We start from the raw sequence: 26154 nt of genomic DNA, 5'->3' as shown, positions 1-26154 counted from the left end.
TACACACAGAACAATCCATTGGGATTAACAGCATTTTACTTTCACAATAGATTTCAGATGTGTTCTTAATTAAACCAATAATGAAACAGTCTGTCAGCAAGTCATTTTGCCAACCAGCTATAGTGACTAGCCTAGGGCTGTTCGATTTTGCGTAATAAGAAAATCCTGATTATTTTCTCTCAAACCCGGGTTTACGATTACAACGATTTCTTTGTAAAAGAAAAAATAATTAAACATGAAGTATGTCTTGAATGTCTTTTAATTAAACTTAATTTTTCTTTCTTTGAACTCTAAATGCCAATCAATTTAACTTAATACACCATTTTGTCTGGCAATTTACAGAAAAAGGCATCCAAACTAATTGAGAGAAGCCTCATCATGCAACAAGATAATTACCAAAAACACACTACAAACACAACAAAGTACTTCATCTGATTGGAAAAAGTGGAAGGTCTTGACTGGCCAAGTGAATCACCGGACCAAAACCCAATTGAGCCTGTACTTTACATCATGAAAAGCTCTGTCACACTATATATTATATATTTTATATATTAGGGCTGTTCGATTTTGCCTAATAAGAAAATCCCGATTATTTTCTCTCAAACACTATTTTACGATTACAATTTCTTTGTAAAATAAAAAATAATGGAAAAATGAAGTATTTTGAATGTCTTTTATTTAAACTTAATTTTTCTGTCTTTGAACTCAAAATGCCAGTCAATTTAAGTTATACACACAGAACAATCCATTGGGATTAACAGCATTTTACTTACACAATAGATTTCAGATCTGTTCTCAATTAAACCAATAATGAAAGAAGAAAGTGTATATACCATCTGAAACGAAATCATCAACATGAGAGAAGGTAGGTGGTCAGTCATGTCTGTAAACCAAACAGTCTGTCAGCAAGTCCTTTTGCCAGCCAGCTAGTGACTAGCCTTTCACCTTTCTCCCTGGTCTTACGTAAACATAAATCAATAATTAGTGGAAAACTGTCACTCAATAATACAATGCACTGTCAAGCTTAAGTACGGATGCATAGTCTGGCTGGACTCAGACGTTGAGTTACTTGCTCACGGGTTGTATTGTACATGCAGGGCACACACTACACTACAGATCTATTTTTGCCCGATTTATTAACTAAATGCTCACTTGCCTGAGCAAATAGCAGAATCGCCTGTGGCCATGGATGTTGTCGTTGTTTCGGACTGCGCGCTCGTGGGATGAAGCAGAAATGCAGAGGAAACTACGGTGGATTAGATACACCAAAAATAACAAAATCGAACGTGCCGATTTGAGCGTTTTTACATCGTTTTACCCCGAAATTTCGGTTTCGGTTCAAAATCGCTAAATTGAGCAGCCCTACTCCACCATGGCTCTTGTGCGATTGTATATTCTAATATGCACCCGAAATGGAACATTGTAACAGGGCTACAGCCCATTTAATAAACGTTTGAAGCCCGACTTCTCGACTAAAGGATATTGGCGCATAGATGTATATTCCGATTGCTACTAATACAGTGTCTTTGGCTCTGTCTGCTTTCACATCTCCAGGCTGCTTAAAAGTAGTGGGGATAAGTTGTTGGTGTTGAGCGGCTTTCTTTTTTCGACCCCCGGTAGCTGGATCGGGATGATGCCGTCTCACATGTGTTAGCATGTTTGAAGTGTTACCTGCAACATACCGCACGGAGGTCGAACAACGCCGACACAGTTCTTGTTCGCTCCACCGCTCAGAGCCTCGCACTCCATCGCCGCCATACGGAAGCCGAAATGTTCCCGGCTGATTATACTATATATACAATACACTAAACAAACGGCTGATTTGCTCCATGCTTCCTCCTGCAACATTTGTTTTGATCTATTTCTTCTGCGAACAACAAATGTGGCGGTCTCAGGCATTGCCTTTTTTTTTTTTTTATCCCCATCAGATGTATTCGTCGTGTGACTGCGTGCACCGAACCGTGAAGCCTGTACCGGGACGCATACAAAACAAACTTTCTCCAAAATATGCCTTATTTTTCTGTAAATTGTTGTTGGAATGGATAGGTAAAAGACACAAAAGTTTACGATACATGCTTGATTGGCATGAAATCACTTTCCTGGTTACATCATTTTGAAATGGACCTAGCCTTCTAAAAAAAACAGCATAGACCAGCATGGTTTTGTTTTGTTTTCGTCCTGGTCTCTTCAGCTACCAGCAGGGAAACTAGCAAGACTAGCATGAACACACACGATACATGCTCTGTAAACCGCCAGACAAAATGGTTTTGTAGACTTCACAATTAAATCACTTTTCTGGTTAGATCATTTGGAAATGGGATACTGATAGAATAATTGTTCATAGGTTACTCCATATTTACTCTTATAACTATTGTAAGGCATTTATTCAGCATTATAAACTTGTTTTAATCATGTAAGTCGAAGTTGCTTGTGGAGTAAGTGGAATGTGAGAAGGACACAGCTGCAAAATGGGAACGATGCTCTTATCGAAGAGCATCCCGTGGTTAGACGCTCAGTCCTTGGGATAGAATATAACATTAACAATGAACTTACACACACACACACCGTCTTGGAATGCGATGCTACATGTTCCCCCACCCTTAGGGATTACAAGGAGTAATTAACAGAAGGAAAGTAGGAGAAGCCATGCTAATTGCAAAGCTAACGTGAAGTCCTCGTGACGTACCGGAATAAAGTGCTTGGGTGACTGAGTACACTTCCCAGAGGTCTCGTTGGAACCACGTTAAAGCAGAGTGTATCCAACTTTGATCAGCAAAATAACAGGGAATTTAATAAGTGTCTGCAGAGAAAATTAAATATAAAATATTGCTACACACAGCTAAACAGGAAATGTTTCTGCTTCCCATACGTCTACTAGAAGATTAAAAGTATATTAATATTGAGGATAAGCGATTAGAAATAGAATGGATACAGTATATCATCGCTGTCCTGTGAAAAACACTTATTACGATATTCATTGCTTATAATTTTTCAATATCGCAATTGACCAATACAACTGACGAAATTCTTTTTCTCAAATATTCATATATTATCATGATTATCATGCATCCCTATTTTCAGGACTTTACTGCAGCCTGTTTCAATTCTTGTTTCTGTGGGGTTATCCCTTCAGTCTCCTCTTCAGTAGGTGAAATGCATGCACTGTTGGGTACAGGTTCGGTGATTGACTTGGCCAGGCTCAAATCTTCACTTTTTCCACCATATGAAGTCCTTTGTGTTGTGTGTTTTGGGGTTATAGTCTTGTTGCATGATGCTTGCATTTGCATTTTCCTGTAAACCGCCAGACAAAATGGTTTTGTAGACTTCACAATTCATTCTGCTGCTACCATCATGAGTTCAATTTTGAACTGTGACGTGAAAACATTTGCTCTGTTCTTATTCAGTTTGTTTTGGACAAAGTCCAAGCCTTAAATCTTACCGAGGACATAATACATCCTCCAGCTAATCCTGTCATTTGGTATCTCAATCAAATTGTAAATGTAATAATAAGTCTCACACACAGATTTCACTCCAATTGGGAGGCAATAATTCATAGTCAAATTTCAGGTTTATCAACACCTGTCTTGTGGTTTGTCCATTTGCAGCCCAATTATTCATTTACTTGATGGATGAATTTGGTTAGTCAAAAAATGTTTATTTATTTATTTATTTTTTCAATAGCAATATTGCAAATCAGCACCTGGGAATGCAATGGGATCCTGGGTTGATCAGGCCCATGGACCCATTGCCCCCCAAGTGCTGAAGAGGGCTTGTCGGTCCTCAGATAGCATATTAATTCATAAATGTAATCTAACAAAGGTAAAGGGCAAATATTAATGTTTGATGTTTATATGACTTGCAGTTGGGACGTAGTAAACATCTGTTGAGTATTTTAACAGAAAATTATTTGATTGTGTTGTTTTGAAAACCCCAAACGCTAGCGGGTCCACCAGACCTATGAACACTCACTGAGTAACAAATATACGAACACACAAGGGTTAAGGCTGCTTTACCGGGTGCCTCTCTTTTCAGATGGGCATGCAACTGTATTCAGCACTTACATATTTTCAGACTTCCATATTTTTCAAATGACCTTTCTACCAGTTCCTTTTGTAGTCAAATATTGCCACTGGCTTGAGGCTCGGGCACTAGTTTGTTGTGCAGAACCACCTGTTGATTTCAGCGAGGTACCTAACATGATATTGGTGATTAATCAACCTCAAGCTATAAAAGGGATTGCAGAGTGATAACGTCAACTTGTCAGTTCATTGGTTCAAGCCCTAGTGTCTCCTTATAAATAAAAGATAATACACAATTTAACAAGAATCACTTTTATAATTTGGCATTGTCTTAATGGTGTTGATTTTATTCCATTTTTATTATCTACCTATGTAACCGTTTGTGTTCGGCGGCGTTGTGTTTCGGAAAAGTGACGACACACAGCGGGATTCCTTATGTTGGCGTGTTTATTCGTCTCAACAGTAATTCCTGATGAAAATAGCACAAAACAAAATCCCCCCGTCAAAGGTGGCCATACAGCGTGACCCTCCCCATGGACATCAACAGAAAAAGGGCCCGACATACATTGCGCACACAAACACAACATACCTGACGAAAACAGCACAGAACAAAATCCTTCCGTCAAAGGTGGCCATACAGCGTGCCCTTGCACAAATGATATGGCACAGCAATGCATCAAAACGCTTAAACTTGTAAGTTAAAACAACCAAAGTTTGTCCAGCTATAAAGATGCTTACCTCCCCATGGACATCAACAGAAAAATGGGAGAGTCAAAGGCGTGAACACGACTTTAAAGAGGGAGTGTCCTACATTAATTATTAACATAGGGGAACAAGTAAAAATGTTTATTCCACCCTTTGATGATGGAGGATAATGAAAGAATAAATAATAATAAAAGAACACCCCAGGTATGAACTCACAGATTTTGTGCGATTATAATGTAATACAATAGTACAGTATTTCCAATTTCTTTTCTATCCCTGTTACACCTATACATTCATTTTCTCTGTAGAAATAGCTCAAAGGTTATTTTTCATTGAGTTTTTTTTTATGTGAAACACTTTGTAGTTTTGTTTCAAAAGGTGCTATGCACATAAAATTACCATTATTATTATTAATTATACTGTACTTGGTTGCCATGCAATTGCAAAGCACACACAGTATAAACAACCATTCACTCCGAAGGACAACAGCAGGGGTCTACAACCTGCTGCTCTAAAGCTGCATGTGACTCTTTCATCCATCTGCTGTGGTTCTGTGACTTTGGAAAATAAATACTGGGTTTAACTACTGTAATTTGTAAATATTTTAAATGTAATTCTAAATTTGAAGATAATGGTGCTGTTTTAACATGAAAATAAAACATCTTAATGCCGATGCGACACCTGGTGGCAATATTTATTGAGCTATTCGACCTCCGTTAGCAAACTATGGATAAATCCAATAAAAGAAAAGTTCATGAGGAAGACAGAATGCTTAAGACTAAGTATGAAGTAAACTTGGCCAATCATCGTTTTAGTAATACCAATGGCTAAAACTATTTTAAGCATACTTTCGTTAGTTTTTATGACGCAACCCACCCGTACTCATAATTAGATCCATAACAACGCGATTAACAACGAAAATGCAAATGTTCGGCAATCTCCGGTAATCTTCGGCGAGTGATGTCACGAGAAGAGATCACCAGTCACCAGTGGTACTGCATTATTTACTGTCACATTTGCTGCTTTTCACCATTATCGAATTTTTCAGCGAAATGCCTCGCCGCTGATACAATTCTGGAATCAAAAAAGGACTCTATAATCAGCAATACAGAACGGAATTTGACAAAAAGGGTTTATTTACAAAAACAGAAATTCGTAAGACCGACAAAGTACAAACAAGAGCGCTGGTATACAAAAACCAGCAAAACGTAAATAACAAAAGTCGCTTGCAAACGGCAAGGAGGCAAATAGTGAAAATAGCTTGTCGTGAAAAGACGAGAAAATCCAAATCCGTATGCTAAACCGAGCGTATTCTAACAAACAAAAACACTATACTTACTAGAAAACACAAAGAACAAAAAATACTTAACAAGAACAAGGAGTGATGTCTAAAAGATTCAATACTTGAGCCAGAGGTCATGAACAAGCAGAGGAATAATCCGACAAGAGACAAACAACTTGGCTGTCCTTTTATGCTTGGCTAATTGCAATGAGCTGCAGGTGTGCCGCTGAGGGAACGGCCCACAACTCCGGCTAGAAGGAGGAAAAAAAACAAAACAAAACCAGCAACACTGAACAGGGACATGTCCCTGTTGACAATGCATCGCCACACACAGCCTGTCATGACAGGCGTTGTTCACATTCAGGCCAACAGTTGTTTGATTGGCCAAAAGATAAGAATAGGGCACGTAAATGGATCAGTTTGTGTTATATTTCAACTGGCATCCACATTAACTGGCTCCCGATTCCACCTGTGGCCATTTGGGCAATGCCACTCCAGTAATTTTGTTTTTCCTGTCTGCAGATTCGTCACAAGCAACATCGAAACTTTTCAACTGCATAGCTGTTGAATTCTGCAATAAACACTTGAAACAAAACGTCTCATTTACAACTCCCAATTGGCTGCACGAAATTGTAAGCATAGTAAAAAATAAAAATATAAAGGTGACACAAGAAATAAAGTAGCCTCACCACCAGAGCCAACACTGTTGATGAATGAACATGCCACGTCCTCTTGGAAAACTGCCAATCAAATCAATCTTACTATAGATTCACTTGCGTTTTTTGATTTATTGAATGTACCTTAGTTGTGCTTACTAGTACTATCACAGGAAATAACGTTAATTTGACAATGTGGGACACCGACCCACTATGACGTACGTGGTTCTCAGTGCTAGCAGCATATATGGAACATCATGCGTAATTTACAGCACGGCACGGCATTGAATTTCAAACAATAATGCTAGGATAATAATCGTCGCCTTTTTACCTTACCATTGTCCCAATGTCAATGGGTCTCATCTCCACCCCATGTCCGGTCGTTCAGGATCAATATTTTCATCATCCTGCAGCATCTGGCTTGTACATGTATGGTCCAACATGCATTATGCCAACAACCTCCTCTTGCTCCAGCTCTTCAAACACCTGGATCCCCTCAGATAAGTTTGAAATATCGCTTTCTGAGTCCGTTTCTGAGTGGCTTTGTACACTTTCCGCATTGAGCATTGCTATGATTGTTCATCTAATGACGTCACACTTCCGGTTTTGAGCTCGCCAGGCTCTCACTTTGGAAAAACAGTTAGTGTGTCAAATATACAAAATAGAAATTTTCAGGCAAATGCAGCAGCCTAGTATGTTAGTTGAACCAATGGCACGTAAAGCTACAAATCACGTGGCGTCCTCTAGCCAATCAGGCATAGATATGGAACAACTGTTGTCTCAACAACATTTAGTTGGCGTTGGACACTTAACACGGCGAAACACCTAATATCAAGCAAAAGGAGCAGCTTCCACGTTTGCAGGTAAATATAAATGTTGGAAAATGCGAGCTACGGTATTATTTGCTGTATAAAGTTTGGCGATGTTTATTACGAGTAAAATTAGTCCCAGCCGTTCACCTATAGTAGGTATTGTTGATCGGGTGGGTACATGTGAAGCTTGAGACCTGAACCTGAATCGCTGACTATTCAGTAATACAGTATGTAAGTCATTTGCTAATTTTCTTAAATACAGTATAAGTATCTCAATTATTTGAAATTTTAATTCATTAAGAACCTACTGACTAAAAATATTCCCACTAGGTAATGTTCCGATGCCATGACTATGAATAGTGGTGCTCAAAACATATGCTGCTGGTGAGTTTATTTTATTTTATTACATTTTCAGTTGATTGAACCAATGCGGGAAAGGTATGTCATGGCTCTGTGAAACTCTCCCATCTACCAGTCGATCTTTCGGGCTTTGGTATATATGGCTTGTTCCATAACATCTGCATAACCATCACCATTTTATTATTTTTTCCAACAAATGGAGTGACTTAAGATGGGGTGGACAGTGTTGAGATCTCTTAGGCTGGCATCAATGACAGGCAAGTAGCCTACATTTGAAGGGTTGTGTCCTGCTTTAACATAATATTAAAACCTGACTCTTCAATTTGTAGGTGAGGAAGATCTGTGTCATGCTAAAGGACTTGAAAATTGGATGAGCAGTGGCTAAGAACATTCAGGAGTCAAAGCTGAGCTGCCATCGGCAAAGAACAAATTTTTGGCAGGAGCTACCGTGCTTTGGTGCTCAAGGTAATGATGTTCTGACAGGTAGAGACCATCTTTCTGTTGTCGTCTAACGTGCCCCCAACATGGTCATTTTCTGAGGGTTCCATTGAAATTACACATGCATGCCGCAAAGCGCCACATTTATTTCTCTGGTACTAAGGTCTTTACAAACAAACACAGCTTTAGTTAATTTCTTCCATCCTGTCACACACCAAGTATGTTCAAACTAAAATGTCACAAAGCGTCACAGTTTTAAAAAGCAAAGTAGGCCCTGGATCTTAAATCATTCCACATTCTATACTATTTACTGGTCCTTCCATATCTGACTTATAGTTTGAGAGGTCTGGGGTCATAATTACACAAGTGCAATATATCCATTAATCACTGCAAAAGAGGGCAATATGGATCATCCATAGGTCAGGATAAAGGGCTCACACAAGTTCCGCCTGGATATAGTCGGGCTGATCTCCACACACAGCTTGGGCTCTGGTACCAGTCCTCTCGAGAGGGCTTGGACACTTCCACTCTGGAGTTGCCAAAGTGAGAGGCGGGATGTGGGCATACTTATTGCCTCCCCCGACTCTGCGCCTGTATGTTGGGGTTCGCCCCGGTGGACGAGAGGGTAGCCTCCCTCTGCATTCGGGTGGGGGGACGGGTCCTGACTGTTGTTTGTGCATATGCACCAAACAGCAGTTCAAAGTACCCACTCTCTTTGGAGTCATTGGAGGGTGTGTTGGAGAGCGCTCTCCCTGGAGACTCCATCTTTCTGCTGGGGGACTTCAATTCTCACGTGGGCAATGACAGTGAGACATGGAAGGGCAGTATTAGGAGGAATGGCTCCCCCGATCTGAATCCGAGAGGTGTTCAGTTACTGGACTTCTGTACTTTTCACGGAACACCATGTTCAAACATAAGGGTGTCCATATGTGTACTTGGCACAAGGACAACCCCGGCCGCATGTTTTGGACACTCGGGTGAAGAGACGGGCAGACCTGTCAACTGATCACCACCCAGTGGGTGTTTGCTCCGATGGTGGGGGAAGATGCCGGCCCGACCTGGCAGACGCAGATGTATTGTGAGGGTTGACTGGTACCGCCTCGCACAATCCCGTCAGAACTCAACTCCCTTCAACTCCCACCTTCGGCAGAACTTTGGCCACATCCCGGGAGAGGTGGGGGAAATGGAGTCCGAGTGGACCATGTTTCGTGTCTCCATTGTTGAGGCAGATGATCAGAGCTGTGGCCGTAATGTGGTGGGGGCAATCCCCTGGCGTAAGGGATGCTGTCAACCTGAAGAAAGAGTTCTACTGGGCCTTTTTGACCTGTGGGACTCCGGAGGCAACTAACATACCCGCTGGCCAAGCGGAATGCAGCTTTGGCAGTCATGAGGCAAAAACTCTACCATTCTAGGAGTTTGGCGAAGCCATTGAAAATGGAAAATGACTTCCATATGGCCATGGAAAACAACTTCCAGATGGCTTTGAGGAAATTTTGGTCCACTATGTAACGTCGCAGGAGGGGGAAGCAGTGCACCTTTAACACTGTGCATAGTTGAGATTGGGTGCTGCTGGCCTCTACTCAGGATGTGAGTTGGTGGGGAGAATTCTTTGAAGACCTACTCAATTCAACTGACACATCTTACGTTGAGCAAGCAGAGCCTGGAGACTCTGAGGTGGGCTCTCCTTTCTCTGAAATAACCAAATTGGTTAAAAATCTCTTTGGTGGCAAAGACCTGGGGGTGAATGAGATCCGCCCGCAGTTGTTAAAGGCTCTGGTTGTTATGCGGCAATCCTGGTTGACACCCTGTACAACATTGTACCACTGAATTGGCAGAACAGGGTGGTGGTCCCCCTTTTTAAGAAGTGTGTTCCAACTACAGAGGAATCACACTCCTCAGCCTCCCTGGTAAGATCTATTTAGGGGTGCTGGAGAGGAGGGTCCATCAGGACGTCGAATCTCAGATTCAGGAGGAGCAATGTGGTTTTCGTCCCGGTGGTGAAACAGTGGAGCTGCTCTACACCCTGGGCATGGAAGTTTGCCCAACCAGTGTACATGTGTTTTGTCGACTTGGAGAAGGCGCTCGATTTGGAGAAGGGACACCCCTTAGGACTTTCTGTGGGGGGTGCTTTGGGATTACAGGTACCGAGCACCCTAAACTCTGCCAAGTCTGCCAATTGTCACCGATTCTGTTCATAACCTTTATGGACGGAATTTCTAGGCGCAGCCGAGGCGTTGATGGAGTGCGGTTTGGTGGCCTCAGTACTGCATCTATGCTTTTTGCAGATTATGTGGTACTGTTGGCTTCTTCAAGCCGTTATCTCTGACTCTCATTGGAGCGGTTCACAACAGAGTGTGAAGCGGATGGGATGAAAATCAGCACCCCCAAATCTGAGACCATGGTCCTCAGTCGGAAAAGGGTGGAGTGCTCGCTTCAGGTCGGGCATAACATCCTGTCCCAAGTGGAGGAGTTCAAGTATCTTGGGGTCTTGTTAACGAATGAGGGTCACCCACATGCCCCATGGGTGCTATGCACCTGACAACTACTACAACTACTAAAGTACTAGTACTAGATTTGATTTATAGTTTTTCTATAGATGCAAATAAACTATTTAAAACTAAAATAGTAACAACATTTCTCTTTATAATGCTTCATGAATAAAGACATTTCATTTTCAGAAGCAAAACTGTTTTCCTCCACATTCTGCTGTCTGTGTCAAGGTCTGATTTGTGAACATTCATTCATTCATTATCCATACCGCTTATCCTCACAAGGGTCGCGGGCGTGCTGGAGCCTATCCCAGCTATCTTTGGGCAGTGGGCGGGGGACACCCTGAATTGGTTGCCAGCCAATCGCAGGGCACACAGAGACATAAATCCGCACTCACAATCACACCTAGGGGCAATTTAGACAGTCCAATCAACTTACCATGCATGTTTTTGGAATGTGGGAGGAAACCGGAGTACCCGGAGGAAACCCACGCAGGCACGGGGAGAACATGCAAACTCCACACAGGGAGGCCGGAGCCGGGATCGAACCCACGACCTCTGAACTGTGAGGCGGACGTGCTAACCAGTCGACCACCGTGCCGCCGATTTGTGAACATATAATGATTAATTATGATCCTCAAGTAAACACTGATTTAAAAACGATCATCTTAATATAGATTTCTGTTGCTTTGGTTATGAATGTAGGGATCTGCTCAGGGCAGAGGCGAGCTATTCTTATGGGATACAGGGCTGTGGGCCACCCCAAAATCATGAAACATCCCAGTTTGTCTTCTCACATTTAACAGGTTTGAAAAATAACAATGACAACAACAACAACAAAAAAACATATTAAAAAAAACCACTGTATAAAGTACAATACATAATTGCTTGATTGATTAGTTTTATCATGTTTTGTAAAGTTGGAGAATATCAAGATGGCAACATTTTGGACACCCCTGATTTAAGGTTTTGGTGGTCCTCAGAGGATTTCAAATTGGGCCCCAGCTACCTCCATCGATCTCCACCTGACCGCTTTTAAAGAAGTAGTGGATTTTCTTACCCAACTGTCCAATATAGAGCCAGGGTTATTCTTACCACTAATTCATATTTTTTGCACACGTTATATCGAGTTCATGGCCACCAATTTGTATCTTGTCGCTGTAAAAGAGCATTTTGTGTGCACGTTATAGTATTTATATTGTGGCCACATTTTTTTTAAATGCCTATGTTGTGCCTGGGGCTCCATAAATATCATCTCCTATGCTGCGCAAGAAGCCAGCAGCTGGCAGGGCAGGAGCACACTCATGTGCCATTTCAGCCATATACAAAGTGCATAGTGCAATAAATTATATTTTAAGTGTGTTTCTGTAAGATGCTTCATACTCTGGCTCAATGTGCCCCTTTTAACTTGAAGCACTATCCCTCTAAATGCTTCAGCACACCCCTGATATGTAGACTCATACTGACCTGACAAGTCTTCAATTGAGTTCATTTGGCAGGCTTTAAATTGGCTTCACGACAAAATTCTGATTTCTGCCAATTGCCAGTAACTTCACAACATACATAGCCGCAGCTACCTTACAGATCATTGTGTTTAATGTTTTTATGTTAACAATTTATTGTTTTAACTGTCTTTGTTTTTATATGTCTAAGATTTACTTTATATACAGCACTTTGTATGCAGCTGTACTTTTTTAAAGTGCTCTATAAATAAAGTTGAGTTGAATTTATTATATTATTTGTCGTGTATTTCTCCTGTCTTTATTTTTTGGCATAATTAAAGTTAATACTCCTTTGTGACATACTTTATAAATAGATTTAGTTATTTACAGTCGCGACCCAATATTCGTGGGGGATAGTGGCCGGGCTGGCCCTCGAAATAGCATTGGAGAAAAAGAAAAAACTATTTTTTCAAACCCAACAAATCCTTCACACACACACAAAAAAAAAAACGCAGATAAACATTCAATAGGTGATTTCAGCAAAACAATGGAGGGTGGAGGGAATGGAGGGTGTGCGGGGGGGTCAGAAAAAAATCCCAACTATTAAAAAATATTTTTAAAATACTGAAAAAATGTACCAAAAGTGAATATGCAAATCTGTGGGTGCCTTAACTGCAAGTGTGTGTGTGTGTGGGGGGGGGGGTGTTCTGGGGTCAACTATAGGCCTACTCGCATTCTGATACAGTTTATAAAAAATAAAGTATTTTGTATAACTAGTTAAAAGGTGAAAGTGAACATGTACAATATATTTGCAGATTATTATGTTGTTGTCGTTGCTTGTTGTTGTTGTTTGCAATCCAACTGCCAGCAATGCGGGTTTTGCCTTACCCTAACGGTTATATAAAATGTCCTCCTTTTGCAAATTTTAAGATGAATGAGGTTAAACATTGCAATGTAAAGGTTTATTTGTTTAATTTCTGCCATCAATTGTGCCATTTTGCAGCTTTTTGAAATCACAGTTCCAATTGCCCAAGGCACCAAGCCAGTGACTATTAGTGTGGCCAATCACACGCAGTGCAGTTGTTTGTCCAAACTTGACATCTACAAACAAGTCCACAGCATCATCAGGAGATCCCTGCCTGAGTAAGTACTGAACACATATTTAATTAAATGCTGTAATATACGGTCTATAGTATTACTGTTGGATGTTCCAGCTTTTCAGAAGACAGACCAATAGGTAAACATTAAAAGCAATTGCTTTCTATCTTATTTCTGTGTTGTCACAATGCTTATTGTGTTTGTTCTAAAACCTGTATTTATTTTGGTACGTTAAAAAGCCTGTATATTTCCCTTTTAAACAGGACCCTTTATTTGTCCAGCTTCCATTTATAAATGAACAGGCATTTGAGCATGATTTGAACATATTTAGCATTTCGCAATTTTTTGACAGTAAAGAAATGTCTGTGAATATCTTTGCAGCCTTCGGCAATCTTTTACAAACCCTGATGAAAACGCAAAACTTGCTACATTCACAAGCATTTGTCACTCCGTGTAATACCAGCATTAGGTTTTTAAATACTAGGTCTAACACTTCAACATGAGTGTATACTGTATTTGTTTGTGGTTGGGATGTGTCTTTGTTTTCAGGTTCAATTTGTGCTGTCTTTTATTCATTTATTTCTTCCCACACCAAGTAGAGAGAGTGCCAGGCAGATCATATTTCATTTCATTGGAATGTATATTGTACTTTTAACATGAATAGGTCAAACTAAACTTGAAACTTGAACGTTCTGACCTTGGTTCTCAAATGGACGGGTGAGTCACAAGGTGCCTCTGAGACTTCCCCATTTCACCCCATACTCGTCATATTAAGCAAATTGTTATAGTTAGAAATGCACATTGGTCAAGCTCCCACTCTTTTTCATAAATTAACTGATCGCAGACAATATACGTGCAAACAGCAAAATATGTGAGCTTGGTGACAGGGTGGACAATGACAAGGTATTTATTTATTTTTTTAGACAAACATTTAATGAACACATATTGGACATTTCCTTTGAATTATGATTCACTAATCTAGATGACTGTACTGTTTAACAAATATATTTAAAATGTATTTATTTATTTATGGTTTTATATCAATTGATATTTTACTATGACATAGTGGACATGTTGACCTTGCTAAAATCAAACTACACAATTACACAATGAAAATGACAAATATTTATTCTGCAACGATCCACCGTAAGACAAAATACTGGTGATAATGCCATTGAAATCATCCGAGGGTTTCTTAACAGACCGAAGATGGTAAATGTTCAAGGGCACAAATAGGAAGATATAGAGCAAGCAGAAAAGTCACAGTGACTACGTTTACATGCAGTCAATATTCGGGTTAAGCTAAAAATTTCGATTTCTGAGTCATTCGGAATAACCCGTTTACATGGTGTGGACAGAGTTACCCCATACTTTTAAATAACCCGACTTTATAGTGACATTGACCTGGTTGGTTGGGAAAGGGATGAGTGAGTGGGGTATTTTGGCGTCCTTTTCAGCTCCATGGTCATGCAGAATGGTGGGTGGCTGTTCCTTTTTATGCTTGCACAGTTTTATTGTACAACAGGGGAGTTTGAAATACTCCTTCTGTGGTTGCTTATATTGTGGTGTTCGCTGAAAATGCAACTGGACAGAAAAAGGTTTGAGGGGACAGACAAAAAAACAGAAAACCACAGCACCGCATAACAATAGTTGAATAGTCTTGGTACCAGGGGCGTTACAAGACGGGGGCAGGGTGGGCAGTGCCCACCCACGGACACACTCTGCCCACCCAAAGAAAACTGGATGTAGTTCTGGTGAATAAAACAATCAAAATCAAATAAATTTTTATTTGTTTAGCCCAAATCACAACAACAGTCATCTCAATTAAGGAGAAAACAAAACACGTTTTAAGGTGCAGTAGCCCTACGCTGGATTTCGACCTACTTGAGCATTGTAGCACTTTTTTGCCCCCCCAGGTCAGACTAATGCCCACCCACACCTGGTATCCTGGTAACACCACTGCATGATACAGCATATGACTACAAGAAATGTTACATAGGACACAAAAAGTAATGTTAAACAAGACTTATCGGTGAACTGAGGGGACACCCTGCGAGGAAGGAAATCAACAGGACGAGGGAGGACAGAAAAGGACAGGGTAGGCAGGACATGGGTAGTAAGCAAGGCAGTGCTACTGATGTATGATGGAATTGCCTAAATCCTATAGCGTGTCTGTAGAGACCTATTGAGTAAACACTTCCTATGCATGTTAGTCATCTGGTGTAAACAGTTACTGAGCCAGCACACTGAGGAAGGGTGGACTAGGCCCCACCCACCTCCAAGGGGAGCTGGGCTAGTTCGCCCATCCCATGTGGGATCCAACTGCAGTTTAGGGGACACCACCCAGGACCCAGAGCAGTATGAAAGCGCAGTTGTCATGTAGTGCAAATGCCTCTGGATCCTGATTTTCCTATTAGCGCAAGGCTGACTGCATGCGTTCGCCAATTTGACAGACTCTTCCCCACCAAGCTGGATGGGCCAGCACCTGGCTGAGGGAGTTTAGTAAAAGAAAGTCGACCTAAATCTTCCACCTGCTCAGACCATATCTAACACCGGCACAGCATAGATAGCTGACCTGACGCAACCTATTTAATTCCTAAATGTGTGAACAACAGGCATCAAACCCTCAGAATCATTCATTGTATTATATTTTTAAATCATCCGACTGGGCGGCACAGTGGTCGACTGGTTAGCACGTCCGCCTCACAGTTCAGAGGTCGTGGGTTCGGCCTCCCTGTGTGGAGTTTGCATGTTCTCCCCGTGCCTGCGTGGGTTTTCTCCGGGTACTCCGGTTTCCTCCCACATTCCAAAAACATGCATGTAAGTTGATTGGACTCTCTAAATTGCCCCTAGGTGTCATTGTGAGTGGGGATGTTTGTCTCTGTGTGCCCTGCGATTGGCTGGCAACCAGTTCAGGGTGTCCCCCGCCTACTGCCCAAAGACAGCTGGGATAGGCTCCAGCACGCCCCGCGACCCTTGTGAGGATAAGCGGTATAGATAATGGATGGATGGATTATCCGACTGTGTGGCACAGCTATGGCGGTGGCGGGAGGCAAACTATTTTATAAAACTATTTGAGGTAATTCAGACAATCTCCAGGTGCCCACTCCACGGAGCAGATCAGCATCCGTCATGTCGAGACTCTTGTGTACGACTAGTGTACCACATTTAAAGGGAATGAAAGGGGCCGCTGTGGTGGCTATGATTGGAGTCGTATTTGGCCACTCCCACAGCATTTTGGCGCCATCTGTGCGCCCTTGCTGTGGGAATGTAGGTATTATTTTAGTTGGATACAGAATGACAAAATCAAAGGTATTTCATTCCTTGACTTATTGATGCCTCTGTCTTCCTACAGATGAAGTTAGTAACTCACAGTGAGACCCCAAATTAGCCACAAAACAAATAAGACACACCGTTCAAGAAGGCACCTTGGCCTACATCGATCATAAGCCTCAAAGGCCTCCAGCGCATTTATTCATTTTATTAACATATTCCTGTTATTCCTGGCAGGGGTGGAGCTATGTGGTGGCCAGGGCCACCCCTGGCCGTCGCTTGTCACTGAAGGGAAAATGTTCATATCGCTGATTTTCCTGCCATTTTCATGTGGATGGAGTATTATTTGATCACTTGATACTTTGCCACGTTATTTACAACTAAAGGAATCTCTCTTAATTAAAGAATATACGATTCTCACAGTGTGTGTTTGTGTGTGTGTGTGCGTGTGTGTGTGTGTGTGGGGGTGGGCGTGTGTGTGTGCGTGTGTGTGTGTGTGTGTGCGTGCGGGCGGGCGGGCGCGCGGTTGCGCGTGTGCGTGAGATGAATGGGACAATTATGACAAATCGTATTTTAGTGAAGTAAGAGTATCAAATGTTCATGTGTGGATATGAATGTGTGAGTGTGCACATGCACGGACGTTCACACACACGCGCACCCAAGACTTTCAGGCTGTGTACGTGTGTCTGCTTACATCAACCCACAGACTTATACTGTGCAGTGAGAGTTTGTGAGTCCCATTATAAATCATGATTTTTGATGCATTTTAAACTTGATGTGTTTTCGTGCATTTTTCAATTATTACTGAATGAAACTATTGTGTGACGAGTGTACTACGCAGTCAAAGTATTTAATTGGTGTTGAAAGTGTGAACAGCCCTAATCCTCCAGGTAGCGCCAAAATAAGAACCTTCTGATTATGCTGGGGTCATCCTAGTCGTGTTTCTGCTTCCGGGGTGACATTGGCTGCCATTTGGTAAATTTTGCTTTGCTTTTTCAGACGTGGGTAACTACACGCACATACGTTCACACGCGTCAGCGGTGCACGTGTGTGCCAAGGAATATGTGCGGTCATATTGCGCAATTCTTTCTACAAAACTGCACATTTGTTGCATGTGTTCTAACAGATATGAATGTGTGCGTGCGTGAACGCATGTGCACGCGCATGCACGTTCACACTCATATTCAGGCTTTGTGACCGTGCGTGCGTGCGTGCGTGCGTGCGTGCGTGCGTGCGTGCGTGCGTGCGTGTGAGTGCGTGTTCATGATCAATTGGACAAATGTGACTAAGTGTTTTACCGAAGTAAGAGTACTTATCAAATGTTCATGTGTGGATATGAATGTGTGCATGCGTGAATGCACGCGCACACACCATGTGCACACCATGTGTGTGTGTGCGCGTGTGCTTGCGTTTGAAGAAGTGCAGTCTGCAGTGAGAACGTAAACAAAATTGACTGAATGGTTCAGGGAATTTTGAAGAAATTTTGAAAAAAAAAGAAAGCCAAGAATAATTTTCAAATTATATCAACTACAACCACGGCAAAGAGACCGATGACAACCTGGACTAGTTGTCAGAGTTTGTTGATATTGTTACAGTGCTTAGTTCTGTCGTTTGATATACATGAATTCTGTTCTAAATTCTTCAGTTGTGCTGTTTTTTTTTTTTTTTAACCTTTCATGGTTCAATGACCTTATACAACATTTCACTTTGATTTATAATATATATTTAAAAAAAATATTTAAAATATTCATAAATGACTCCATAGAGGGCATCAACAATAAATAAATATATAACAACTATCCTGTATATGTATATGTTTATGTATATGTGTATGCATTGGTCTGATCCCACTGAACATTTTGAGTGGTTGAAAGTAAAAAAAAATATTCAGAAATGACTTAGTTATCACACTTAAAAGTGTTGTCCATTTTTTGGTCAAAATACCGCGAGAGGGGTAGGAAAAAAACTGAGGCCGAAGGGTTAAACTGATGGAATGGTTTGACATATTTGTGGCATTCGGCAGCATAAAATCATGTTTGCTGCTGAATCAGTGACAAGACACCTGACCTTGCTCGCTTTGCCACACTCCTCCATGAGATTCCCTTTAAGCCTGACTATGTTTCTGCGGTGTGCTTCTGTGGAAAATGCTGCACTCCTAAGACCGATGTATGGAATTCATGTCTTTCTATGTCCACATACTGGCAAGTAACATCCAGATATGCCTCCATATTAATCGAGGTCCACATTTAAGCTGTTAAAGTAACAGCAACAGCTCTCTGGAGGTCCTTTGTTTTCTCCTTTTCCTCTTCATATTTCTGGTTCACCAAGTCCTTGACGGTCTAAAAATAACGATACAAATATTGTAAAACTTTATGAATACATACATATCTGTTTATATTGAAAGTTCTAATTAATTCATTCATTCATTCATACATTTCTTACACATACCTTATTGCTTGGTAGAACATACGAGGGTGCAACAAGCTGCATGAGCTCCCCGAATCCCTCATTTTAAACAAGGCTGAGTGGCTGACAGTCTTTGATGATCATGTGATGATCACAGGCACATCCAGCGCTTGCTTGTTACGAACTGGAAGCCAACAGGAAATATTTTGTTTGATAGGGGGAATCAACCCCCAAAATGTCTTTACAATATTATTTTCTATGTGTCAGGTTTATGGCAACCTAGAACACTTTAAACAACAGACAGGAAAGAAGACAAGGGAATCGGATTCGTTTTGCTCGTGAGAGGAACGGACAGTGATGTGCCAGTTACAATCTCCTACCGCTCTGACTTGGGGTGTAACGGTACGCTAAATCACATTTTGGTTCGGTTCGGTATATTTTCAGTACAAAAAAATAATTTTTAAAAGAATAGATGTTTATTTTGAAAAGATAACAAGTAAACGGTGCGTTTTTTAGAAAAATAAATAAAAGCAAACCATTCAGGTGATATTCTAAGAAATTACACCAGAATGAAAAATACACTAACTGTAATAATTAGATTAATATTGTAAACTATCAAGACACTGAAATCTTTGAACATCTTATAACACATCTAAGTATTCAAGTTAAAGACAAGTTGTCATTACAGTACATTTCTACACTTTTTGTGATGAAAAAAATACATACAATCTTACAATTATTGCTAACTATATTAAAACTCTTTTTATAATAAAAAAATACAGTAACTTTAAAACTTTAAAAGCCTTAATGAAATTATTCAGACTATTTCAGAAATCGGAATTTTGACTTTAACCCGAATATTGTCTGCATGTAAATGTAGTCACTACGGTGCTGGGGACAAAATGGAGGAGGAGGCACGGGCGTCGTAAAGTCAAAACGTCGTAGGTCACGTACGTCGTAATACGAGGACTGCCTATAATGCCTTTTATCCATGCATTTATGATTTATCACAGCTTCTGGCGTACTGGCTCCTCATCTGTCACCCCACTCCCCCCTACGTATGCAACACTCAATAGCGTCCATGTGAAAACTCACCTACTCGCGCATAAGCTAACGCTAATAATAAAAACTGATCAGAAACAGTACGCAAGTGGACCGAACCGAACATGCTGTACCGAAACATATTAATACTCCCACGTATACCGTTACACCCCTAGATCTGACACAGTCTGCTGCACCCTCTCTTTTTATTTTCTTTGTGTGGTCCCTAATTGTATACATGGAAGTCGCTACTCTGAAGGGTTGCGGGAACATGTAGCATTGTGACAAACAGTTTGAAACAGTGTATGTATGTGAAAGTGCATGTTTTGCATTCATCAGAGGCCATACAGATATTGTTATACTGTCCCAAGGACTCAGCAGCCAACCGCGGCATGCTCTCCAATAAGAGCACCGTTCCTGTTTTGCAGCTGCGTCCTTCTCACACTCTACTTCACAAACAACTTCAACTTACATGATACAAACAAGGTTATACTGCTGAATAAATGCTTTACAATACTTGTCAAGTTCTTGTCAAGTTCTTGCACACAATCCCCACTTGACAGGGATAATCTCATCTACAGAGAGTTTGAACTGGGATTCAGTCAAATGATGAGGCAGCTTTTCTCTTCCTTTTATTTCCAAGCCACCTATTTGCCATTAGGTGAAAAACCTTAAATGAAACAAACATACAGACAATGCACTTTTATGTTGTATAAACAATGACATAACCCCAATCACTGTAATAATAAATAAGCAACAAATCAATGATGGCATTACTTTAGCATTTTATCAAGTGTAAATTCATTTAACCTACTTTTAATTAATACAAATTACCTTAATGGCGGCACGGTGGTCGACTGGTTAGCACGTCTGCCTCACAGTTCAGAGGTCGTGGGTTCGATCCCGGCTCCGGCCTCCCTGTGTGGAGTTTGCATGTTCTCCCCGTGCCTGCGTGGGTTTTCTCCGGGCACTCCGGTTTCCTCCCACATTCCAAAAACATGCATGGTAAGTTGATTGGATACTCTAAATTGCCCCTAGGTGTGATTGTGAGTGCGGTTGTTTGTCTCTGTGTGCCCTGCGATTGGCTGGCAACCAGTTCAGGGTGTCCCCCGCCTACTGCCCAAAGACAGCTGGGATAGGCTCCAGCACGCCCCGCGACCCTTGTGAGGAGAAGCGGTACAGATAATGGATGGATGGATGGAAATTACCTTAATCTAATCAGGACCTCTGATTTAACATTACATTACTTTATAATCCCATTTTACTGTACAAACTTTATTACAGTGACAGCTACACTAATTATGTGCCTAGGATCAAAAAACAGTGAAGTGCTTGAATATGATATTTAAAAAGTCAGAAAACATTTAATTCAATTCATCCTGCAATCACTATTATAAGATTCTTCAAACAACATTTAATAGGCAAGTTAATACACTCAGTATTGCAACAATGTCATTTCCACAAATGCATTTGAGATAATTAGTCTGCATTGCAAAAGTCTCTGATCAGCGTCTGCCTCTCTGGTGTTTGTAGACAAGTTTTTTTCTTTGCGTGCGCTCTGGAATTGCAGACAAGAGTTCCTTGTGCGTACCACAGTTTGCAACTTGACTTTAATTAGTTCCTACGACGTGCATTGCCATTTCAAGACTTCAGGCAACAGTTGTGTAGTGTTGTCTCCTGTTGCTCTTTGGCCATTTTTGTAGTCCTTTTGGCAGCTGAGCTCTTCTGCCATTTTTGTAGCTCTTTTGCCAGGTAAGCTTTTCGGCCATTTTTGTAGTCCATTAAATTGTCAATTAGACTTGACAATACTTACAAGAGTAAATATGGGATAACCTATGTACAATTATTCTAACACTATGTAGTCCCACTAGTCTAAACATGGCATTCTTCTTAATATTACATGTGTGGAATATGAGTTCAAGCAGTAAATTCCACCTGTTTTTGTCCATCTCAGGGGGCCATTTTGTCACTTCTGTCGACTGAAAATGATACACAGTTGTTTAGGACTCAACTAACAATCATGGCTCAGATTCAGAAAACAGATGAGCCGTGTGTAGTAAAGTAAAACTCAGAATGAAATTTAATTTCATCATACTCGGGGTACTCACAGCAGGAGTGACTGCCAACTCTTCATTGCCATGTCGAGCTCTATAATGCCTCAGCATTGATGAAGTGCTCTTATAGACGTAAGACAGTTCTGTGGTGCAGAGTCCACACTTCACCTACAATAAAGTAAAAAGTTAATCTATTTTATAAGAAATCAAACCTCTTACTAAAAAGGGTAGAAACATGTAATTAAAAACTAACAGTAACCAATGTCCAAATGAGGAAAAGATCTTACTTGACGTCAGAAGTTAAAAAAAATTCCAGAATTGTAAGCATATTCTTGAAGGATCCATGAGTGGAACCAAAGCAAAAATCTAACAAGTAGAAGTACATAACAGTTTAATCTCCATCCAACAAACCCACAAAATGCTGACACCTTGTTTTTTTGTCAACACGATTTGGTGCAGCACATTCAAACGACACATAATACGGGGTTTCACACTTCTCCGTCCTATCACTTCTTTGTTGGAGTTTCATGAATGTGTATTAAGTTGGAACACAACCCCTGTAAATACCTGTGAATATTTGATCAAGCTGAGCAGTCATAAGAAGTCCTTTTGGTTTTAACCACTTTTCTCCTGTTTTTCTTAAGTTGTAGGAGGTAGGTGAGATATTTGTCATTTATTGACCTCTCCTTTTTGTTTATGGAAGCTAGGGTTAAATTAGTGTTTTTGTAAATTTTGGCATTTTGTCCCTCTGAAGTGAATAAAAGCTGCTCCTTATGAACTTAAAGCGGAAGTTAACCCCCAACAACCAATCACGGCTCACCCGTTTTCTGAAGCTGAGCCAAGATTGGTCGTTACCTGAGCCCTGAGCATCTGTGATATCATTTTCAGTTGACAGCAAGTGGCAAAATGGCCGCCCCCTCGATGGATAAAAACGGGTGGATTTTACTGCTTAACTCATAGTCCCCAAACACAGTATTAATCAGAATGCTGTCTTTAGACGAGTGGGGTTGCATAGAACATATTATTGTAAAGGAAATTCTGGGGTTGACCTCTTCTTTATTCACTGATGTCACGGGCCTTTCTGTGGGTGGGAAGACCGGATAACACATACTAATGAGTCCGAGGTTCCCCTAGACTGGGACATAACATGTCATGGATATCAATTATTTGGCATGGCACTTTGGTGGGTCCAAACTCATTTCAGGGGAGGCCAATATCACTCCGGGCCCACCTATGATTCTGCCATCGGTACTAGTTAACCCCAAGGACAACATGACTAGCCGATGGATCAGTTCTAAATATAGCTCACTGGTAAAAGAACATTGTGACTTCCTTAGACATTTGAAACAAAACAATAATGCTGATGTTTATTGATAGATTTATTTATTTATCAGGTAAAACTTCAAAAGATAGGTGTTATTTTGTTTTCTGTTTGATTTTCTACGCATACACTGGAGCCATACTTTAAGTATATTAGTGCTATAAGGGATCTTAAACGTCAATTATCACGTACGTATCTTGGCCGAGTGTCCTCTTTTTTGTAAATCAAAATATGGTCACCCTTGTACTCGATTACTTAAAACAAAAGGTGATGTTATCTCCGACTATGGAGAAGCTTGGTGCAACTATGTGTCAAAAATATTCTCCTAAAATGATGCCATCATGTGGTGAACAGAAAACCTGAACACTGAAGTTGTTTGATGCACCACATATTTTGCTTGTTTTGTTTTCATTTGTTTGATTAATCAACAGTGTTCCATCGAAAAGCACACGGTGGCCAGGGGTGGGGTGGCCATCGGGAATTTCGGGAAAATATGTGCATTTTCCCCAATGGCCGGTTTATTTTGGGCCGGTCCTGGCCGTCACGGCCGCCAGAGGCCCCATTTGTCAGCACGTGATGGCCGCACCTTGTCACCAACTACGTTTTGGCGCATGATGGCCCGTTGATGACAACTTTTCAGCGCATAACAGCCATCCCTACTACTGTTAAGTGCATATCGAACATCCAGCCAGCTTTTACTCACTCTGTTCGGTGCCATTTAAACACTCTAGAGCAACCACAAGATGTACAAAACCGCATGAAGTGACTCAACTTTTGCCCATAAAACTGATAAAATATCACCTGGTCTCTTAACAACTCAAAATGAGTACTCAGCTCCGCTATCACTTCCTGTCACTGCAAGATATGGTACATTCGCTTTCCTGTTTGTGTTAATTGTAAATTGTTTCGGCTGTTGTAGTTAATTTGTTTTCATAAAAATACATTTATCATTTTTGACTTTTGTTAATTTGTTTTCTTAAATGTGAATTTGGTTGCTGCAATGTAAATGTTTTTCACATTTTGGCATTTTGTTTTGCACCACTGTACAGTCAGTGTGTGCTTGCATTGTTTGTTTACATCTGGTTTGCCGCCAGATGTGGCTAGGTACGTTGCTTTTCATGCTGTGGGCAGGAACGCTGATTTGAAGCTAGTTCACCTTTTTCCTCTTTGCTTATTTAATTAATTAAATAATTTATATCCATTGTAATTCCTTCCATTCATTGTAGTTCCTTCCTTTCCTCATTGTAGAAACATTTTGATTTGAAATTACATTTGTGGCTTTGTTATAGCTACGCTTCCTGTGAAAGTACTATATAAATAGATTTGAGTTGAGTCCGATTGCCTCTTACTATGAATGTGAAATGTGTTTCTGAAATGTTTGTTTCAGATGTCCTGTAGCCAATGAAACATGTGCCCCAAATGAAGCTTGGAGTAGCAGACAGTGTCGATGTGTCAGCATAATTCCCCCATCGCTGCCTGTTCTAAGGTCACCCCAACTTGGTGAGCATTTGCACATTTTCTTATCAAAAGGATGCATGTATCATCTGGCTATTCATTTGGAAAGTGTGCTGTGAGAAGTGTTTGTTTTTCCAAATTGTTCCTTTCTATGCTCAGTTCATCACAGTTGGAGGAAATACAGGGAATCTAACAGCTATGCAAAATCCAAACAATCCGAGTAATTTTAAGTAATTTTATGAATTATCGTGCCCTTGTGCCACTAATTGGATTATTTCACATTATAAATTAAATGAACAAGTCTAAAATGAAGGATCCATTAAATATATTTATATTAAAAGTCCATTTGAAAGAGAGGACATACTTGTTTTTTTTTTTCCAACGATGTATTATATTTATCTAAAAAGTCAATTTGATTTTGACTTTTATGAAAATGCTTGAAGACAATTTTATTTAGAAACCGAAAATGGAAGGACATTTCACCAGAAATACAAAGCAATTTTATTTTGAAAGTATTCAACGAACATATTTCCGGGCTGTCGGTGGAGGGGCGGCTGAAAATGGTGGCTGCAGCCAGACTCTCTTGCTGTGTTCAGCCTCACGAACCAACACACAAGACAGGCGGGGCGTGTTTCTTTCAGTCGTCAACAAAATGGCCGTCTGTCCGTGATGGACTGATGGCCCTTCCGTCAGTACTGACGGAATCCCTACCTCTGGACTTGCGCATACTCATATTTGTCATTATGTCCCAACAACTGTACTATGTACAAACAGTCTTGCATTGTGGTAGTTAGCGCCATATATTCTGCCACACGTGACATTTTTTTGTGAGCATCTGACCCTTTTCCTCAGCCATGGCATGCCTTACATGGGGAGTGCTCCAAGGCTCTGTAATAGGCCCAGGTTTGTTTTCCATATAAATGTCTCCACTCAATTTTTAGGAAATATCACTATACAGATATATATGCCACGCACATCCAAAGGTGGCTTGTTCCAGTCTTTTCAAAACTCTCTGAAGGAAGTGAAAGATTGGCTGAAATCTCATTTTCTGAAGTTAAGTGAGAATAAAACTTAATTGTGTTTGGTGAACACGACCATGCCATTGATTGACAATTCTTTTAAACTAGATAAGCGAATCAGCACAGTGGGAAAAGCACGCTTTTTTAAGGCCGCAACTGATAGCCAAAGTGAAATTTTACTTGCCTTCTGACCAATTGGAAAAGCGAATTCCTGTATTTATCACAGCATGCCCGGATTATTGCAATTCCTTATATTATGGCCTGGATGCTTTATCCAATTTTTG

The 26154-nt window shown here is 40.7% G+C and overlaps 1 protein-coding gene across 3 annotated transcripts in view; it reads left to right on the top strand.

The window, feature by feature from the left end:
• Window positions 1–26154, top strand: part of vegfc (vascular endothelial growth factor c) — a 78193-nt gene that overhangs the window by 29087 nt on the left and 22952 nt on the right. For all 3 annotated transcript variants that reach the window (XM_086033587.1, XM_086033586.1, XM_086033588.1), the window contains 2 exons: window positions 13207–13346; window positions 24784–24896. In XM_086033587.1, the coding sequence (XP_085889713.1) occupies window positions 13207–13346; window positions 24784–24896 (253 nt within the window). The remainder of the gene's footprint in view (window positions 1–13206; window positions 13347–24783; window positions 24897–26154) is intronic.

Source organism: Filicampus tigris, chromosome 6 (genome assembly GCF_054856515.1).
Source record: "Filicampus tigris isolate MCC_2025a chromosome 6, RoL_Ftig_1.0, whole genome shotgun sequence".
NCBI classification, from domain to species: Eukaryota; Metazoa; Chordata; class Actinopteri; order Syngnathiformes; family Syngnathidae; genus Filicampus; species Filicampus tigris.
Note: the sequence above shows the minus strand (reverse complement) of the source record. Positions and strands in the feature narration are given on the sequence as shown.